This window comes from Vombatus ursinus, unplaced genomic scaffold (assembly GCF_900497805.2).
Source record: "Vombatus ursinus unplaced genomic scaffold, bare-nosed wombat genome assembly UNPS02014779.1, whole genome shotgun sequence".
NCBI lineage: Eukaryota > Metazoa > Chordata > Mammalia > Diprotodontia > Vombatidae > Vombatus > Vombatus ursinus.
In genome coordinates this window covers 62,412,790-62,435,205 of record NW_020954557.1, presented here as the reverse complement: position 1 = coordinate 62,435,205, position 22,416 = coordinate 62,412,790, and the positions used below count along the sequence as shown (strand labels likewise).

Sequence of the window (22,416 nt, the reverse complement as noted above, 5' to 3'; positions counted from 1 at the left end):
ATCTTCTTGGAAATGCTTGTAGCTTATTCCCGTCACATATAATGCTTGTTGATGGTTTTATTTTCTTTTTTTGTTGTTTGTTTGTTTTGTTTTTTGGCTAGGCAATGGGGTTAAGTGACTTGCCCAGAGTCACACAGCTAGTGAGTGTTATGTATCTATGGCTGGATTTGAACTCAGGTCTTCCTGAATCCAGGGCCAGTTCTCTATCCACTGTGCCACCTAGCTTGCCCCTACCTGATGGTTTTAGATAGATGCTACCTATCATTTTAAGGAAGACTCCATTTAGTCCTATGCTTCCTAATGTTTTTAGTAGGAATGGGTGTTGTATTTTGTCAAATACTTTTTCTGCATCAATTGCGATAATCATATGATTTTTATTAGTTTTGTTGTTGATATGGGTAATTATGCTGATAGTTTTCCTAATATTGAATCAGCCTTGCATTCCTGGTATAAATATTACCTGGTTATAGCATATTATCCTTGAGGTAAGTTGCTGTAATCTCTTTGCTAATATTTTATTTAAACATTTTGCATCTATATGCATTAGGGACATTAGTGTATAATTTTCTTTCTCTGTTTTGGCTCTTCCCAGTTTAGGTATCAGTACCATATTTGTATCATAAAAAGAATTTGCTAGGATTCCTTCTTTGCCCATTTTCCCAGATAGTTTATATAGTATTGGAATTAGTTGTTCTTTAAATGTTTGATAGAATTGACTTGTAAATCCATCTGGCTCTGGAGATTTTTCTTAGGGAGTTCATTAATGGCTTGTTCAATTTCTTTTTCTAATGGAGTTATTTAAGTATTTTATTTCTGCTTCTGTTAATCCGGGCAATTTATATTTTTGTAAATATTCATCCATTTCACTAAGATTGTCAAATTTATTGGCATACAGTTGGGCAAAATAAGTCCCAATTATTGTTTTGATTTCCTCTTCATTGTTGGTGAATTTAACCTTTTCATTTTTGATGCTGGTAATTTGGTTTTCTTCTTTCTTTTTTTAAATCAAATTAACCAAATGTTTGTCTATTTTATTATTTTTTCATAAAACCAGCTCTTAGTTTTATTTATTAGTTCAATAGTTTTCTTAATTTCAATTTTCTTAATTTCTCCTTTGGTTTTCAGAATTTCTAATTTGGTATTTAGTTGGGGATCTTTAATTTGTTTCTTTCTACCTTTTTTTTAGTTGAATGCCCAATTCATTGATCTCTTTCTTCTCTATTTTATTCATGTAAGCATTTAGAGATATAAAACTTCCCCTAAGAACCACTTTCGCTGCATCCTGTAAGTTTTGGTATGTTGTCTCATTATTGTCATTCTCTTGGATAAAGTTATTGATTATTTTTGTGATTTGTTGTTGATTGTTTCTATGATTTGTTGTCTGACCCATTCATTCAGTTTTTTAAGGACCACACTGCTCACCCCCTGGAGTGAAAAAGGGACTAGAAAAGGTGCCAAAAAAATCATCTGCTTCACCTAACCTAACCCTGGTCTACTTACTGTGGCAGGTGGGGATCCTCCCCTGTAGTCAAAAAAGAAAAAAATGTACAAAAATTGTTGCGAAGATAATTCCACCCACCATTCATATGTGGAATGTGCACACACTTATGGACAAAAAGAAATACAATAGACCTGAAAGATGAACAACTGTTGTTATGAGAGAACTCAGCAGGTATTGTATCCAAATAACATTTCTGAGTGAAACAAGACTGGCAAATGAAGGGCAGTTTACTGAAGTCAAAGTTGGACACACATTTTTCTGGAGTGGCCACAGTGATTGTGAATGCTGTGAAACTGGCATAGGTCTTGCAATCAAAAGTAATCTAGTCAACAAGCTTGTATGCCTCCCCAAAAGAGTGAATGACAGATTGTGACAATGTGATTGCCACTTGCAGGAAAGCACCATGCCGTCATCATCAGTGTGTATACTCCCATCATAATGAATTCTGATGAGGTCAAAGAAAAAATTTATGAAACCCTGGAGACCCTCCTCATCAATGTCCTGAAAGAGGACAAGCTTGTAATTCTGGGTGACTTTAACACCAGAATAGGCACAGTCTGTCAGACATTGAAGGGAGTCCTTGGGAAGAAGTGAGTCAGAAACAGCAACAGCAATGGTTACTTACTACTAAAGTCTCATGCTGAAGTCTCATGACCTTTTCATCACTATCTTCTGTTTACCTAAACATGATAAAACTTTGTGGATGTACCCTTGCAGCAAACATTGGCATCTAATAGACTATAAAGAGACAGATGGGATATGAGAGCGAAGAAGGAGATGTTTGGTGAAGTGCTAGACCTATCATAGACTTATCTTCTCCAAGCTAAATGTTCACACTCAGCAAAAGTGGTAGCCCCAAGGCAAGACAACTACTAGAAGACTTAGTGTCAACAGATTAGAGTGCTTTTCCATGTGTGAACATTTTCTTACTGACTTGGCAGGAAAACTGAGCCAACACAAGGTTGGCAACAATGGAACAGAAAAGGATCAGGCAGCTTTCAGAGATTTGGTATACAGCACCATATTTACTCATCTTGGCCAGAACACTTACTTGGTCATATCAGGACTGGTTTGATGAAAATGATGGGGAAATTCATTCAGAAGCTACAGATGAAAAACTGAGAAATCTACAAGGTTTACCAGTAGGGTGATTCATCTGTTTCTAAGAAGGCATTGTTTAACTCCATCAAAAGTAAAGTGCAAGAGAAGCTTAGAGAGGTGCAGGATTCTTGGCTTAGTAAGAAGGCAGGTGAAGTTCAGTTTTACTCTGATAGTAACAATCCAAAGTGCTTTTATGGTGCCCTGAAGGCTATTTATGGGCCAAAAACCTGTGGTGCATCTTAGCTGCTCAGTGCTGATAGAACCACATTGATTAGTGATAAGGACATGATTCTGGAGAGAGGGACTGTACACTTCTATAATGTTCTCAACAGACTATTAACAACCAATGCTGAAGCCATTGACTGTATACCTCAGGTTGAAGTCAACCTCTCTCTTGCTGAACTTCCAACTAAAGAAGAGGTTTTGAATGCTGCTGGGCTCCTCTCATCTGGCAAAGAATCTGGTCCTGATTCTATTCTAGCAGAAATTTATGAGGCAGTGGGTCCACTGCTCATACAAAAGCTAACTGAAATCTTTCACGTTATATGGTGAGGAGGTTATCCCCCAGCAGTTGAAGGATGCCTGTAATGCCCATCTCTATAAAGGAAAGGGAAATAGATTGTCTTGTGATAATCATGAAGGGGGCATAGGAGGGGGCTCTCTCTTCACCATTGCTGGCAAGATTTTTGCCAGAGTACTCCTTAATAGGCTGATCCTTCTCCTGAAAGATGGTCATCTACCCAAGAGCTGGTGTGGCTTCAGAAAGTGCCAAGGAATGGTTGATATGGTGTTTGCTGCCTGACAACTCCAGGAGAAATGCCAGGAGCAGAACAGAGGTGTGTACACAGTGTTTATTGATCTAATTAAGGCCTTTTTGATACTGTCAGTCATGAGGGCTTGTGGAAGATCATGGCAAAATTTGGTTGCCTGGAAAAGTTCATCAGTATTGTACATCAGTTCCATCGTGGCATGCCTGCATGGGTTCTGGATAGTGGATGCTGCTCTTGTACTTTCCCAGTCAACAATGGAGTGAAGCAGGGCTGTGTTCTTGCTCCCGCGCTTTTTAGCATGTTTTCAGCAATGTTGTCAGATGCTTTCAACAAGGATGTACATGGCATCAAGGTTAGCCACTATACTGATGGTAAATTATTTAATTTTAAAAGACTACAAGCCAAGACTAAAGGGAGAGAGAGTTTTGGTGCATGATTTTTTTGTTCACAGATGATTGTATACTCAATGAAGCCTCTGAGGCTGAGATGCCATAGAGTATGGGTTGATTCTCTGCCACTGTGCTAATTTTGGCCTGACAACTAACACCAAGAGAGCAGAGGTTCTCCATCAGCCAGCACCACACCATCCATACGTGGTTAAAGCAAATGGAAAAATTTTGAATGCTGTGGATAAGTTCACTTACCTTGACAGTATACTTTCCAGGGACATACATATAGATGATAAGGTTGATGAACTCATTGTTAGAGCTAGCTTAGTGTTTGGGGGACTCTGAAAGAATGTGTGGGAGAAAAGAGGTATCATGTTACCAATCAAATTGAAAGTCTACAGAATAATTGTGCTGACCTCATTGTTGTATGCTTGTGAAACATGGACAGTCTACCAGTGCCATGCTAGAAAAGTGAATTTGAATTGTTTTAGGAAGATTCTGAAGATCACCTGGTAAGATAAGGTACTGAACACTGAGGGCCTTTCTTAAGCTGAACTGCCAAGCGTTCACACTCTATTGCAAAGAGTACAACTCTGATGTGTTGGCCACGTTTTTCAAATGCCAAACATATGTTTGACTAAAAACTATTTTATGAAGAGCTCAAACAAGACAGTGCTCACACAGAAGTCAGAAGAAAAGCAATACAAGGATGATCTTAAGGTCTTTCCGAAGAACTTTGGTATCTATTGTGAGACATGGGAGACACTGGCACAGGACCAGCCAGCATGGTGTGCTCCCATCAGCGAAGGTGCTGTTTTCTGTGTGCAAAGGAGAATTGCAATAGCTCAAAAGAAATGTGAGATAGCTCCACTCCAAATGTTCACATGGACCATTTGTGCTCGACTCGTGGTGGAACCTTCTAAGCTCATATTGATCTAATCAGTCACAGTCAGACACACTGTATCTTGACCCCGATTTAGTGATGTTCTCATCAAGCATGAAGAACAACAATAATTTTACATCATCCCTAACTTCATTCTTAAAACAATTAATTTTAAATGACTCAAACAATAGCTGTCATTTTTAATCCTCTTTTGAGTCCTCTGTTACTTTATCTTCTCACTCACTAAACCCCAACTGTGGATTATTCCCCTTATTCTCTTACTTACGTGTTGTTGAATGGAACTGGAATAATGCTGACTGGGTTCAGTACAAAGTGATGCTAACTAATCTCAAGAGGCCCTCATTAAAAACCAGATAAGCTTACTATGCCTCTCTAATTTATTTCCGGTGCTACTGACATCATTGCCCACTATCTCCTTCTCTCCAGTTTCTGATGTAAATGTAAGGTGGCCCTTCTGTTTGCTAAGGCTCAACTTTCTGCGTATATCCTTGATCCCATCCTATACTCACCTTCATCAGCAGATTGCCCCCACCATTCTCATTCTCTCTCTCTCTCTCACACACACACACACATATATCTTCAGTCTCTTTCTATTCATTGACTCTTTCCTTTCCACCTACAAAATACTTAAGTATTCTACCTTCCAAAACAAAGAAAAAATCCCCAAGAAAACAAAACTAATAATATTCTACCGAATCCACCAATCGTGGCCTCTGACTTTATCAAACAACCAAAATTCTTAAGTTGCCAGTGACCTCTTAATTGTGCATTTAATGTCCCCTCCTTAATTCTACTCCTACTTGATGATTCTGTGGCATTTAGCACTGCTGCCCACCTTCTCCTTGTAGTTACTCTTGCCTCTCTGACCCTCCTTTCTCGTGGTTCTCCTCCTCCCTGTCGGGTTATTCCTGCTTTAGTCTCTTGCAGTAAGTTCATCCATGTCACATTCATTAAACCAGGTGTCCTCTACAGCTTGGTCCTGGGCCCCCTCCTCTTTTCTCTCTTCTCTTTCACTTTATGATCTCATCAGTTCCAGTGGGTTCAGTAATCATTTCTATACAGATGATTCTCAGATTTATTTATCCAGGCCAAATATTTTTTTCTAATCTCTAGTCCCATTACATTAGCTACCTGATGGACATTTTGAAATAGGTGTCCCATAGGCATATCAAACTGAAAACAAACAATTCTCTTTCCCCCAAATCCATCAACTTTAATGAACTTCTCTATTACTATCCAGGGCACTACCATTCTACTAGTTACTGAAGTTTGCAAACTCGGTATCATCCTCAATTTCTGTTATTGCACATGTCCAATTGCTTACCATATTTTATCATTTCTTTGTCTACTTCTCTCATGTACCTCCCTTTCTCTCCACTTACACAGTTATCACCCTAATTCATGCCTCCTGCCTAGAATATAGCAGTAACTTTCTAACTAGTCTCACTTCTTCAGGTTTCTCTCTACTCCACTCCATCTTATGTACAGCTGCCAAAAGTGATTCTCCCAAAGTATAGGTTGGTCTATAATAAATAAATAAACAAACAAACTAGTTCAAACAAATAAATAAAATGAAATCTCTACTATGTACAGGATGAAATATAAAATTCTTTGTAATTTAGAGCTCTTCACAACCTGGCCACCTCCTACCTTACCAATCTTTTTATATTCTTCTCCTCTCCATGCAGTCAGAAACCCATCCATGCCTGCCTATGTGTGATTCCTTGTATATTACACTATACCTTCTGTGTATGTGCTCTTATACAGGCTAACCCCCATGCTTGGAATGATCTCTGTCCTCACCTGACTCTTAATTCTCTGGCTTCCTTCAAGACTAAACTCAAATCCCACCCTCTGCAGGAGGTCTTTACTGTCATTCAGCAGCCCCTATAAGATGACCTGTGTACTCTGTATTTTATACATGCTGACTCAATCAATCAATAAACATTTATTAAGTACCGACTCTGTGCCAGGTACTGTGCTAAGCTCCTAAGTAGAATAAGAACCCCTTGAAGGTTTTTGCTTTTTTGTTTTTGCTTTTCTTTGTGCTTTTCTGTATACGTTTTCTGTATACAATATAGGCACTTAATAAATCCTAGCTGTACAGGTATTCTCATGATGTTTCCTATGGCAGTATCTTCTGCTGAAGAGTGTAAACAGGCATAGCTTTGATTAAAAGATTTTTCCAAGGATGAGTATTTTGCAGCACCCTCTAGGTACATGGTTTAGTATAGACCTGGGCACTCTACTGTAAATGGGCGCTTCAAAATTTTGATTGTTGATGAGATTTCCATGGGAAATTACAGAAAGTTCCCTTTCAGTTGTATTAAGTGACTTGTGTTCTTGAGGTCACCAGCTACCTTCCCTCCTTTATTCACAGCCTCTGCACGTGAAATCTTCTCCCTCGTCCCATTCTTCTGTATTTAACTCACTTAAGAGAACAGGGAAACAAAACCTTGAAATATAACTTTTTATCTGAAAAAAATGTGATTTCCATTTTAATTACTAGAAAAACCTTGAGGTTTTTATTTAGAACACTTTTGTTGAAATTAGTCTCTCCTACATGAAGCCATAGCTTTCTTATTCATTTCAATCCCACAACAGACACACACGTGGGTATTAGTTTTGTTTTAAACAATGAGGAAAGATTAAACCCATTGGAAGCAATTATAGACCCTTCTTGTACAGTGTCTTCCTACCCTGTGAATTTTAAACACGTGTGCACATATGTCAGATTGCAAGAGAAAATGAACAGCCGCACAGTAGGAAACAGACTTGCATAGTTAAATCATGCTTTTTTGATGCAGACATCAACATGAAACTATTTCTCATTAATGAAATAATAGTTCTGCTTATCTTTGCTTTAAAGAAACCATTATTTGAAAATCTAAATTTGATTGTGTTATAGTAATCCCTTTACTAGCAAAATGGATGTATTCTAGTGACCCGTTTTATTTTCATAAATTTTGTGCCTAGAGGTAGAAATAATATGGGAGACATATACAGTATGGTACTTTGTGTTATAGTATGTCATAAAAAGGGAGATTATTGCATAAAATATCCTTAAATGGGAAAAACTTAATGTTAAATATGTTGGAAAATAATAACAATAGCTAGGATTTATTTAAAACTTGAAGATTTAAAAATTTTTTTTTTTTAATTTTTAGGCAATTAGGGTTAAGTGACTTGCCCAGGGTCACATAGCTAGTAAGTGTCAAGTGTTTGGTCTGAAGCGGGATTTGAACTCAGGTCCTCCTGACTTCAGGGCTGGTGCTCTATCCACTGTGCTACCTAGCTGCCCCAGAGCTTGAAGATTTACAAAGCATTTTATGTGTTATCTCATTTGATCCTCACAACACCCCAGTGAGGTAGATACTATAATTATTCCCATTTTATAGATGAGAAAATGAGACTGAGAAGGGTTATATGACTTGCCCATGGTCATGCTATTACTGTCTGAGGAATGATTTGATGTATTTGATGTTGTTTGATATATTTCTATATCAAACTCTGTGTATATTCAATCATCTTTTGTCTATTTCAGATAGACATGGGGTTTATCTGAAATCCAGTACCCCCACCTCATCCTGTACTTTGTATAGTCTTCTCACATAGCCCCAATTATGAGAAATACTGTGTACCATACCATTCTCTCACATCATCAACATATTCCTTTTACCACCCTTTCTCTTTCCCTTCATAAAACCCTTAGATCAGTATCAATCTATTCCCAGGTCTTTTGTTTTTCTTATTTAACTCCTTCAGTCTCCTTTAAATATAGTGAGGTTTTGAAGGGATACTTGCTATTTATTAGATTGTTAACACTATGTGATTATACAGCCCCTTCCAAATACTCAAGTAATTTACCTTTTTAGATTTCTCTTGACTCTTATATTTCAAAGTTTCTGCTTAGCTCTGGTCTTTTTTTTTTCTTTTTTCTTTTTTTTTTTAAATTTTAATCAGAAAGGCTTGAAAGTCCTTTTTTATTCAAGGTCCATTTTGTTCCCTATGGGGATTATGCTCACAAAGTGAACTCTTCTTGGTTGTAAGACTATTTCTCTTGCCATATATAGCAAAAGCTGCCAAGTCACATGTGATTCTGAATGTGGTTCCTTGGTACCTGAAGTCCTTCCTTCTGGATACTTGGAGTATATTTTCTTTGACATGGAAGCTTTTCAATTTGACTATGATATTCCTGGGACTTTGGGAAGTTTCTTTCAGGAAGATATTAGAGGATTCTTTCTATTTTTACCATAATCTCTGATTCTAAGAATAATCATAAATCTAAAGTATCTATGCTTTAATATATATATTATATTATATATATATCTATATATAGATATATATATAGTTTTTAGGGAGTCCAAAGATTTTTAAATTATCTCTCCATGGCCTGTTTTTCAGTTCAGCTATTTTTAATATTAGATATTTTATATTTTCTTCTTTTTAAATATTTTGATTTTGTTGTAATAGTTCTTTCTGCTTCATGGACTTATTGATTTCCATTTAGACTATTCTAATTTTCAGAAAGTCTGTTACATGGGTAAGTTTTTTGTTTTGTCTCATATTACTTTCTGTTCTTTGCTATTTGTTTTTCTTCCAATTATTTCCTCCAGGGATTTTTTTTTTAGTCTCTTGCTTTAGTTCTTCTAGATATCCCCATGTTCCTTGTAGAAAATCCATGTTTTTTCTCACTTTGAGTCTCTGCTTGTAGTTGTTACGGAGGTATTTCCTCATAATTTGGGTTTGGGTGCATCTGGGTCTACAATGATTTTTTTATAGTGATTAGTGTTTTATTCAGCTTAATCATCACTCTAGCTTTAGTTCTTCAGCTAAAGGCCAGGATCTGCCCCTTGCTGGGCTTTTATTTTTGAAGATGGGGGTAGTTATCTTTGCTTTGGGTCATATGAGGTCTTGTATTGACCTCCACCTCTCTTTGTCAAGGCCTCTTGGATCTTTGAGGTTCAGAGTCCTGGGTCTTCAGGGCCCTCAGTGGAGTTTTAGAACAGAGCGCTAAAGACTTTGAATCCTCTGGATTCTAGATAGTCTTGGTCTCTGAGCATTGTAGAGGTGTAATTGGTGCTACAATTTGGCCTGCCCACTTGTTTGCCTTCACTGTCATCAGCTGTACCGGCAGCCTGCTTTCCTATTGCCTGTGGGCTTCTCTGCAACTTTTGGTATGGCCCTAGTGTAGAAGAAATCAGTTATGGTTGTTTCTGGATTTCTTGATCATTATTTGGTATGAGAGGAATTTTATGTTTTTGCTGGAATAGGTATGTGGGAGCTGGGCTATCTGTTACCATTTAGGTAATTATTTTGGCCTGAAGGTCAATTAATCTAAATTTGTTTCTTAAACTATAACATGATCCTAGTGCTTAATTGATAATGCTTTTAAATAGCAATAACAGTAACAGTTCTTGTATAATGTTATAAAGTTTTAAAATGCTTTACATAATTATATTATTTAATCCTTACAACAACCCTATCTACCTCACAATAGGTTCTATTATTATCCCTATTTTACAGATGAGGAAACTGAGGCTGAGGGTCTTGTTCAGAGTCACATAATTATTGAATGTCCAAGGTTGGATTTGAACTCAGGTCTTCCTGATTCCAATTCTATTACTTTATTGACTGCATCACCTAACAGCTTCACGTTTTATTTTTAATTCTTATTTTTTTACATTCCCTTTTTAATTTACATTCACTTTAAAATTTTGAGTTCCAAATTTTCTCCTTCCCTTCAGCCCCTCCCTTACCAATTGGGAAGGCAAGCAATGTGATACCCATTGTACATGTGAAGTCATGCAAAAAAAAATCCATATTAGCCATGTTTTGCGCTCCACCCCATCCTTTGACTCCACTAGTGAAAAAAAAAAAAACAGAAAATGAAAAAAAATGTGTTTCAGCTTGCCCTTAGAGTTCATCAGTTCTCTCTCTGGAGGTGGATAGCATTTTTCATCACGATTCTTTTGGAATTGTCATGGATCATTGTACTGATCAGGGTAACTAAGTCTTTCATAGTTGATTATTGTTACAATGTTACTGTTACTATGCACAATGTTCTCCTGCTTCTACTAACTTCATTTTGCATCAGTTCACCTGAGTCTTCCCAGGTTTTTCTGAAACCATCCCCTCCTCCTTTCTTATGGCACAATAGTCATACATCACCATCATATACCATAGCTTGTTCAGCCATTCCCCAATTATTGGGCATCCCCTCAATTCCCAATTCTTTGACACCACAAAAAGAGTTGCTATGAATATTTTTGTACATATAGGTAGAGTCTCACATTTTAAAGAAAACTTTCTTTTTTGTACCCTTATAATTAGGGGTTTTTTTTTGTCTCTTCTGCCCACTCTCCATCCCTTTGCTAAAGTTATTTTCCCCCCAAAGTCTATCACTTTCCTAGTTGTGGTTTCTGTCCAATTCAATAATTCTTTATATTATGTGTAGAATATTTAACATATTTTCTGCACTTAGTATAACATTTCATTTTGGGGTTGGGATGGAGTAAGAAAGGGTGTTTCTAGCCAACTACGTCAGTTCAGTCCTGTTAGAATAAGGTGTTTGTAGGGAGGGGGCAGCAGCATCCTCAACCATTGATTCTATCTTTATAACTTTGCCCTTTTAGAGAGAACGGATTACTTGTGTGGTGGTTCTGCATTGCACAGACAGAATCACAAGGAAGAAACTTTACATAAACCATTTATACTAAATGTTTGGTAGTCTGGTAACATAAATCAACAACAATATCCATTACAAATTCTTCCCTTTATCAGTATTATCTTGATAGAGCTCATCCCAACATGTGGGAATTTGAACCCTGCTTCAATACATCTAGTACCAAGTAATTAATTATTCAGGGCACACTGAACCTGGCCCCTGCAATGTAGAGTAATTCTTCCTGGTCAGCGTTAACTTCAGTGGCGATAATAAATAGAAAAAGTCTCCAGTGATGTCAGTATTTTAAAGTGATTAATCATTTCCTCTCCCCTTTCCCTCCCTCCTGCACTTTAGTTTTCTTTAACTAGGATTTTTCAGCAATAAATCTTTAACAATACAGGTAAGAATTGTTCTGTAATTAAATTTTGCTCTTTTTAATGTCTTAGCTTTTATGGGAAGTTCTTCAGATGATACACTTTAAAAAAAAAAAAACCCTGAACTTAAAACTCAATCAAGAAAATTCATTTATGGAAAACCTGAAATTTTAGAGAAAAGGTCCCTGGAAAGCTCAATTTTTTGCCATGTCTTATTTTGTATCTTGCATAGTGCCTAGCATAGTGTCTTGCAGGTAGTCAGCATCTGGTAAATGCATATTTATTGAAAGGATTTTTAATATAAGGTAGAACTTATGCTCATCAAAATTGCTAACCCATCTTATAGAAGGTATTTCATATTCTGAAATTCTTGCATTACTTCCCTTCTGGAAGATCAAAGGGAAGGCTTATTTGTATATTTATCCTAAAATGTGGTGGATAATAATTAGAGTTTTTTAAATTTTCTTGGGTACTGATGTCAGCTCTGCAGAACAGTGGTGTTATCTATCTCTGTGGGGTATAATATTGCATTTGCTAGTGCTAAATAGCAGGGTAATGCCCTGACCTAGAATAGGCCATGTAAATAATCCCTGATGGATCTGACCAGCCATCATGTATATTCTGGGTGACAGGGACAGATGTGACAGATCTGTTGTGACATACATCCATACCATAAGTCAGTGGCTCGAGGTGACTCATGTCCTTCCTTTGATTCCTTCCCCTGCTGCAGGACAACACAATGATGCAAGGATGAACCTTGCCATTGCACTCACTGCTGCCAGGTATGGGGCTGCCACGGCCAATTATGTTGAAGTGAGGAATTTGTTGAAGAAGAAGGACCCAAATACTGGGAAGCTGCGTGTGAGTGGTGCACAGTGCAGGGATATGCTAACAGGTATGTGCATTGCTTGTCTTTGCTTCATCTAATTATTGAATTCTTACAGTTTTGTCCATCACCTCACTCTCATTCAAGCTAGATTTCAGAATCACATTAATACCATTCCTTACTCTCTAACTGTGGTTGAACAGGAAAAATTGCCTTTATAGGTTTCACTGATTTTTTTTTTCCTCAGGGGGAGGAGGGCTTGCTATTAAAAAAAAAATCCCCAGGTAAGACTCCCTCAGCTAAGAATGCTTTCACAGAAGCATGTTATGAATAAAATGAAATAAGCAAGTTGAGTTTTTAAATATCACTTAGATGACATAGACAGAGCATTTGCAAAGCACAGTGGTGTCTTTAACTTCTGTCAGGCTTTCATTCATGTTCTGGTTCTTCGGCAGTATGGGTAAGGTTTCATAACCAAATCCTTCTTTTGAGCAAAACCAATGCTCTGAAAGTATCTGATGGCATCCTTGTTTTAGAAGTTCATTTTAAAGAAGGAAACAGCTTATTTTCTTATTGTGGTTTCTTGGGATTTGGTTCTCTAATACTTGATATTTCAGCAAATTAGAATGGGAGCCCACATGAAATGAGTGACATATTTTCTTTGCTTCATTTTGTGTGTGTGTGTGCGTGTGTGTGTGTGTGTGTGTGTGTGTATAAAATAACCCATATGGGAACCTTTTGCACTGCTTTTTCAGTGATTCCAGCTGCTCATGTCACTTAATGTGGCATACAATATACTTCACCATAGGTTAAGTTAATAGATAAATTAATAATCCAAAACATCAGTGAGCAGAGAAACAAATGGGATCTGTGATTGATGCTGTTTTCTTTCACAGGGCAAGAATTTGAAGTGAGAGCCAAATGTGTTATCAATGCTACGGGACCTTTCACAGACACAGTGCGCAAAATGGATAATCAGACCACCACAAACATCTGTCAGCCAAGTGCTGGGGTACACATTGTGATGCCTGGTTATTACAGGTAACCAGATTCCAAGATCAACCTTTTGCGCTAGTTGGTGTTTGCAGCTAGAATGAGTGAAATTCCCCAAAGACAACCCATAATTTTTTAGATTTGTCTTTTGACTCACCTTTCCTAATAAGTAGAATTGGTTAGCTACTTAAAAAGAAGGAAATGTAATAAACTGTTCTCTTATGATATATAAACAAAAAGGATTCATTTAGATATTCAACTCTATTAAGATACATTTTTAAAATTACATTTAAAAAGAAAAGTAGAATAGATGATAAATGTAGTCTAATAGTTCTTAGCCAACTATGAGAAGATTAACTTCTTAGGGGTAGAGATTTGTGATCTCTCTATAAGAGTAGTCAGTCCTGTATATTTATTTGCTCAGAATAATCCATTGAACATGAATATACTGGAATTGTTTCAATTTAACCAAGTTTAGGAATTCTTCCTTTAGACTGAAATATCTATTTAGGTTGTTCTTGGTATTATGGTGTTTTACATGAGAGATAGACACAGAGACAGAGAGTGACAGAGAGATTTGGGCAGAGTTGGATACGGTCTCACTGCAAGGAAAGTCTTGGGGACAGGGGGGAGAGGGGCCATACACCTTATTCCATAAACATTTATTAACTGCCTGTTATATTCAAGGTACTGCATTAGGTTTGAGCAATACAACGACAAAATGAAACTGTCCTTGCCCTTACAGAGCTTACAATTTTTTCTTAATTGAGTTGCTTCAGTCGTGTCTGATGCTTCGTGACCCCATTTGGGGTTTTGTTGGCAAAGATACTGGAGTGGTTTGGCATTTCCTTCTCCAGCTCATTTTATAAGTGAGGAACTGAGGCAGAGTTAAGTGACTTGCTCAGGGTCACATAGCTAGTAGAGATTGGAGTTGAACTCTTGTCGGCCTGATTCCAAGCCCAGTACTCTATCCACTGCGCCACCTATAGGTGAAGTATCTTACTGCATTTTAATTCTTTAGAAAACAACAAACTTCTTTGGATTGGGTCTAATATTTACCTGCTTAAATACTTTATGGATGCATTTTGTATTTGTATCACAATCATGGTTGGAAAAAAAACAAACATCAAATCTCTTACCTTCCAGATTGAATCCCTCCTGGAACATTAAGGAAAAATAATTAAGCACAAACATATTACAGAGTATGTAGTGTTCTGCCTTAGTAGTCTTCCTTATCCCATCCCCCCCACCCCCACTCCTTTTTTTTCAATGAAGAGTTTGCTTCAGTAAATAATCTCCAGGATTTTCTGTGATCTTTCAGGTACTGAAAGTTTACCTTCTGATTAGTGATCTTTTTATTTTCATTACATTAAAAAAATCTGTTATGTTGTAATAACCTTGAACATGAGGCATTCATTACCTTATATAGTTCTTTCCTCCCCCCCCCCCAAATGCATGCAGACATTAATCAATGACCAGAAATATGATACTGATTAAGGTGACAGAAGCAATCTTGGAAATCTTCATTGTTGCCTGAATTGGAAACTTTATGGGAACAGAATGCAACCAGTCTAATTCAATTTATCAGTTTCAAAAGGCAGTTTAATTCCAGATAAGTCCCATGCTTTTGAAAATAGGTTAGGACCAAAGGATTCACTGTGAGTAGTGATTGCAGATAGTCAATTTATAGTTCTGTGGATCCACGGAAGATAGGTTTGTTTTTGTTTTCAAGGTCACTCTATTTGGTGGGGTAGAGGAACAGGACATTGAATTTGAACTCTGGGCCTGCCAATTCATGAGTCATCACACTAATCTGACTCAAACTTATTTTCCCCGACATCCTTAGACATGAGCCAGGGCTGGTATGAACTGTCTGGGGAAGCCCTCAGCCAGACTGATGACAACCCAGCTCCAAGAGCTGGGCCAGAATTAGATCAGCTTGGGAATTCAGTGAGGTGTATGTCTTCCCTTCACATTTTCCGATTACTACCTACAGAGCTTAGAGGATTATAAGACTGTCTTCTTTTGGCCATGTTATTGTAGAATTTATTAAACTTAGGAAGAACCTAAGTAATGTGCTATGTGTGCCATCATCTTACGTAAACTACAAAGTCAGTGTAGAAATGGTAGTTGGGAGTGCACTCTTCTCATTTCTAAAAGAAAGGTAGAAAATTTGAAAAAAAATCCTTTTTAAAAATTACTTGAACTCCCCACGTCATGCTTTCTACAATGTTCTCGCCAAAGGCATTATGAGACTGAAATCTATGTAACTGAATAACCATATCTCTTCAGCAGATGCTTCCTACCACTGATTAGTGGTTATGTTATTTTGTTCTTCCTAAACTGGGTCTATCCTCACAAAAAACTCTTTGTTAGCTATCCCACTGATTGCTAAGTAGTTAACAATAAATTGATTTCAGTTTAAATTAGGCTACTTCAGCAAAGCACTGGTCTGCATGAGAAAAGTGTTCATTGCTTTTAGACCCAGACACACACATAAATTAACAACAAGCTTTCCCTCTTGGTACAAAATGATTCATGTACATTGGACAGGGTCTATGTCTCTCTCCTTGGTGCAGATTTTAACTAGGGGGAACATCCATTGTAAAACTTTAGCATAATCTTATAAAATTATTTCTTCATTGTAAACAGATTTTTCTCTCTCAATAAGGGTATGAATTAGTCAGTTTAAAAGTTGATCTAGAGTATTTCCTAGTGGCTTCTTAAATTTTAATATCCATCATTAATAGCTTTATCTTCCCTTTCCTCTCATTAATTCAAAGCCCAAGACATATGTCTTTACTTAGGTAGTTGGTATATTGCTTCTCACCTGTTCCCTGTTATATAAGTGTATTGTTAAGCATCACCTTCACCCTTTAAAATTCTTTTTACTGCCTTTGACAGTTTTAAAGGATTTGGTGGTTGCATTTTATAGTGATATTTAATACTCAAGTTACCAAATATGGAATGTTCAGTTAATAATTAAGTATTTAAACCAAAAAAGGCAGTATATTTTAAGAATATAACAATATAAAGCAACTATCCGCACAAATATAATCCTAGATAATGTTCTTGGTTCTATTGTTGCTAATGAGTCAGTATATGTGCACCATTGAAAATATTATGATGAAGTATTAACCCGTGCAGCTCAATGAAAGAGTTTGCCGAAACAATATGTATCCTGGTAGCTTGAAAAAGTTAATTCCCCATTTCATAGTGCCTGACATTCTCAGGGAGTATCTCTTTGAAATAATAAAGTGTGTGTGTGTGTGTGTGTGTGTGTGTACACATAAAACATACTGTCTGAGTTCTTCTAGAATGACAAAAAAATGTTTTACCATACAAATATGGAAGGAAAATTTAATCATAAAGCTAAAAGTGATGATAGCTAATGTTTGTCATCCAATTTACAAAGCATTTAAATATAATATCTCATCTGAGATTCAAAACAATCCTGTGGGGTAGATGTTATAGGTATTAGTATTCCCATTTTGCAGATGAAGAAGCTAAGGTCCATAAGGGTTAAGTGATTTACCTATGGTCCCACAACTAGTCAGTGTTCAAACTCAGGTTTTTTCTGATTCAAAATCCAGCTATGTCACGCTACTTTCCAGGTCATATTATTTGGAGCTGTATCATGGAAATCAGAGGTGTAAGAAGACTTAGTTTCTACTTGTCATTTCCAAATAAAGAAAACTGACCAAAGAAAAGTCAAGTAACTTACCCAAGGCCACGCAGGTAGTAACTAGCAGCTTCTTTGTATCTTCTACAATACGTTACAACTTATGAGTGGTAGGTCAAGAAAACAATAAATATTTACTGAGTGAATATTGACTGAGGCTGTATAGTAGATTGAGTGCTAGACTTGAGGTCAAGAATTCAAGTTTGAATCATGTCTCAGACACTTATTAACTGTGTGGTCATGGGCAAATCACTTAATCTGCAAGGCTTGGTTTCCCCATAGGTACAGTGGAGATGATAAGTTTCACTACCTTTTTCACAGAATTTTGTGGCAAAAGTCCTCTGCAAAACCTTAATTGTTGTTGTTGAGTTGTTTTTCAGTTATATCCAACTATTTCAACCCCATCTGGGGTTTTCTTGGCGAAGATACTGGAGTAGTTTGCCATTTCCTTCTCCAGCTCATTTTACAGTTGAGGAAAATGAGACAAACAGTTTTAAGTGACTTGCCCAGGATCACACAGCTAGTAAGTGTCTGAGGCCAGATTTGAACTCAGAAAGATAGTCTTTCTGATTCCAAGCATGGCACTCCATCCACTGTGCCACCTAAACATTAATGTACTATATAAATGTGAATTGTTTACAGTTATCCCTTTAACATCACCATGTATCGTGGGTCAGCATAAGAAATTAAATGGGAATTTGGGAGGAGTTTTGCAGAAGCAACAGACCACACACAAAGGCCAGCAGATGACACGGAAGAAGTTTAGAAACTCAGAAATGTATAAAATATAGGTATAGTATTGTATAATATCAACCCAAATTTTACAATAAGGTACTGTAAACACCCCACAAAAGAAAAAGAAAAAAATTAGACTGCTTCTCTGGTGTGCAGGGAGGGCCAAAAAATTTTATGTGGATTTTCCAGGTTGTGGGGGTACTATCCCCCTAATCCCCACGATGTGGAAGGGATAACTATATTATAGGAGCATTGATTCTGAGCTAGAAGGATCCTTAAAGGCCATCTAAACCAAACCCTTCATTTTACCAAGGTCCACACAGCTTAGTAAATGGCAAAGACAGGTCTTAAAGGTATGTATTCCTGCCTCTGATGCTCTGTCCACTATGAACTTTGTTGTTATTGTTGATGATGACGACGATGTTATCATTAATATTATATGAATATCTGTGATATATTTGCTCTGATTCAGCTCTCTGATTGTGTCCCCCGTTAACCAGTAGTCTATATATGGTGTATGGGTGGACAAGGTCAGAGCTATAATCTGCAGCTACAGAGCAACAGAAAGATGCTCAGTCCATGTAGATAATGGGCCTATGACTTTATGAGTATCAAGTTCCCAACCACTGAACCGAGCAGCTTTTCTTCTAAAAATCAGCTCCTTCACAGTTGAAACCACACCTGATGTTGAAAAATCCCGAACTTCAGTCAGACATTCCCTTTCCCAAGCGTCCAAGCAAATGGCATTTAGAACTAGAACCACCAACCAAATAGGCAAAATTCTGTAAATACTTTGATGCCTTTTGTCCAGTCCAGCTACTTTTCCTCTGCTTCCCTTGATAGGATGCTTGTCAGGATTCTCAGCAAGGAGAGGAGTTGTAGCAGGAATGTTCTCCTGCTGAGGAATGTTGCTGACCGCCACCCACCTCACCAACCACTCAATGGAATGCTTCAGTAAATGAAAAATGGCTTCTCAGATAGGAATACCTGCACAGAAATGTTCTTATAGCCTTGGATCTGAAGCAAATATTTTGAGCAGCTAGGTGGTACAATAAATAGAGTACTGGTGTAGGTGTCAGGAAGACCTGAGTTCCAATCTGGCCTGAGACACTCACTAGCTTTGTGACTCTGGGCAAGTCATTTAAGCTCTGTTTGGCTCAGTTTCCTCATCTGTCAAATGGAGATAATAATAGCATCTATCTCCCGGTGTTGAGGGGATCAAATGAGATAATAATTGAAAAGTCCTTAGCATAGTGCCTGGCACATGGTAAGCAGATAAATGTTAGCTATTATCAATTTTTTAAATTATTATTTCAAGGGTACCCTTAGTCTTCAGAGAACCATATATATGATCTTTCCAAGTGCATTTCATAATGGGAACACCACATAGGCATAATGCTTATAGTTTGATTTAAGAAGTCTAGTAAGAAAATTTTTTTCTTCTAGATTACCTCTGAATAAAAGTGAGATTTTAGCTATATTGGTCCAAATGTTTGAAACATCACTGTAAAAAGTTCTGCATTTTGTTAAAGAACAATGCTGGCTTTCCCTGAAAAACATGATAAAAAGGAGATCAAAATGAGTTGCTTGGTGTCTCTCAAGCTCTAAAAGAAAGGCTTCATTTACCAAAAGTAGAAACCCAGGACAGGTGTTTCACAAGTCCAGTAAAGCCTTTCCAATACATGGAAGACTGGTGTACCTGTATGAACAAAAATGAAAATGGCAAAGAACAGATTACTAGGTGGTGCAGTGGGTAGAGCACTGTGCCTAGAATCAAGAAGACCTGAATTCAAATCTTCCCTCAGATACTCGCTAGCTGTATGACTCTGGGCAGGTTTTCTCATCTATAAAATGAACTTGAGAGACCCCAAGCAACTCATATCTACTTCCTTTTCGTGATGTTATTCAGGGAAATCCAACCTCAGATACTAATGAGTGATGTAACATTGGGCAAGTAACATTCTTCTTGCCTCAGTTTCCTCAATTGTAAAATATATAATGTAATACTACCTGCTTCCCTGGGTTGTTGTCAGGATCAAATAAGATAAAATTTGTAAAGCCCTTAACACAATGTCTGGCACATAGTAGGCATTTAGTGGATTCTATTTCCTTCCCTTTGTTTTTTCCTTTCTCTTTTCCTCTTCTTCTCCATCCTTCCTAATTTGTTCAAGTTCTGCTTCTGACATACATACCTGTCCTATCACTAAGTCATTTAGGCTCTAAGTTCCCAGGCAGCTCTCTAAGACTCAAAGTGGCACAGCAAGTCTAGACCTGCATTGGTAGGAGGCTGTTTTTCATACTAAACGTTTTCCCTGATAGAGAGCACATTCCTTGAGGGCCAGAATGTTTCTTCTTTTTGCCTGACACATAGTAGGTATTTCATAAATACTGATTAGTGGAGTGAATGAATAAAAATATATGCATTAAAAGCCTATGTTTTCTGAAGGATATTCTGGCTGGTGAGCATAATTTACCTTTACTTGGGCATTCATTGCCCTCTCTTCTAATGTTTATCTCAGCATCAATTTAATTTAAAAAAATCCTGCAAATACTTGTTCTTTGCAAAGCACTATGCTAAATCAAGCTTATTGAGATTTTTATAATAGGAGAAATCTCTTTTCCCATGAAACCATTTATTTAAGTTATCTTAGTTTCATGGTAGTAATAGAAATTACCCAAAGCTATAAAGGGACACAGGTTACACCCATGCCCAAAGGAATGAAGAATTTAATTTCAGATCAGTTTCTGGTATATATTATAGCCTTTCTTTTGCATATCCTCTGGAGACCTTTCACTAACAGGTTATCAAATATTCCAGTGGAAAACTTTTCATCATATTTTAGAGAATGAGGAACTATCTACCCCTAATTCATCTCTTTAAAAATCATGGGCATTTGGCCTGAGCCAGTATGTTATATGGATATTCTAGGTAGCAAGCATGGGGACCAAAACAATTAAAAAGTGATGTCAAAAATATTTCCTTTTGATAGATTCTTATGACTTTAGGAAAATTCATATATACAAATATATATATATATATATATCTATACACACATACATGTATACACATATATGTATATATTTATATATAGTTGATCATTTGAAAATGTGACTTTCAAAAGACGAGACTGCACCTCTCTCCCTTAGTTGTAGAGATGGGGGGAGGACTATGGCTGTGGAACACTCCATATAATTTTGGCTTTGGTTGATGGGTTAATTTTACTAAATTGTTTTTTCCCCTCTTCTTCTTCATTTGTTTTAAAGGATGACTCTCTGGGAGGAGAGAAGATATATTTGGAAATGAAGGTGGTGTGAAAATGAAAGATAAAACTTTTCTTTTAATGTGACTTTTCTAATTTAACCTTCTTTACCATTTGGGGACCATCATCTTCCATTGTCATTCATTAAAATTCTGTGCCTGAACAAAGTACTTAAGTAGAAGTACCCATGGAATCCTTGTTAAGCTTCTTCTTTTATAGGTTTTCAAATAGAAAAGGAAAGTGAAAGCAGTCATTTGGATGCTTAAGAATGGTGGATGAAAATTGCCCTTTAGAGATTTATATAACCAGTTTCTCTTGTACCAGTTCAGAAATGAGTAACTCTTTTCTTTACTTCAGCCCAGAGAGTATGGGACTGCTTGACCCTGCCACCAGTGATGGACGAGTTATTTTCTTCTTGCCCTGGCAAAAGATGACCATAGCTGGGACAACTGATAGTCCGACTGATATCACCTCACATCCTATTCCTTCGGAGGAAGACATTAACTTCATCTTGAGTGAAGTACGCAACTACCTAAGTTGTGATGTTGAAGGTAATACTTAGTCGGCTTCCTTAAATTTTGTCTTTCTTTAGTTTTTTGGAAAAGTATACTATGTCTTTCCTCTGTCTTCTAATCTTCACACATATCGTCACTAGAACTGGAGTTATGAACTTTAGAAGGCTTTTGGAAGATGTTCATGCCATAGTGACCAGTTTACATGATAATACATGGTTTTCTTGTCTACCACCAAGTTCCTCTGCTTACGTTCTATACTTTCTGGTTAAACATGGTTATTGTACTAGTAAGATGTATAGTATGAATTTCCTATCACTTCTGAGCCAGAGTGAAGCTTTGAGTGTTATTTGTTTTGTATCCAGAGGTCCAGAAAAGGGGAAAAAAGACTTTAGGGAATAAGCAAGTCAAAAGAGATGTGATAGCTGAGGCTTTGGTTCTTACAGTCTTGCTAAGAATGTAATAGTCCCTCCTTGTTGAGAAAGTGCAGTATTGATGACTGAATTTAGCTAAGAAGATTCAGAGATTGCATTCTTTTGTTTAGTTAAAAAGTCTACTTTTTGATATTATTCTTCATAAAGAGTGTTTGTAGGTTTTGGGGTTTTCCTTCCTTTCTTCCTTCCTTCCTTCCCTCCTTCCCTCCTTCCCTTTCTTCCCTTCCTTCCTTCCTTCCTTCCTTCCTTCCTTCCTTCCTTCCTTCCT

General features: G+C 37.1%; 1 protein-coding gene across 7 annotated transcripts in view; it reads left to right on the top strand.

Annotated features, from left to right (window-relative positions):
- Positions 1-22,416, top strand: part of LOC114045805 (glycerol-3-phosphate dehydrogenase, mitochondrial) — a 197,641-nt gene that overhangs the window by 143,252 nt on the left and 31,973 nt on the right. For all 7 annotated transcript variants that reach the window (XM_027865986.1, XM_027865985.1, XM_027865987.1 and 4 more), the window contains 3 exons: positions 12,437-12,601; positions 13,429-13,573; positions 21,560-21,753. In XM_027865986.1, coding sequence (XP_027721787.1) covers positions 12,437-12,601; positions 13,429-13,573; positions 21,560-21,753 — 504 coding nt within the window. The remainder of the gene's footprint in view (positions 1-12,436; positions 12,602-13,428; positions 13,574-21,559; positions 21,754-22,416) is intronic.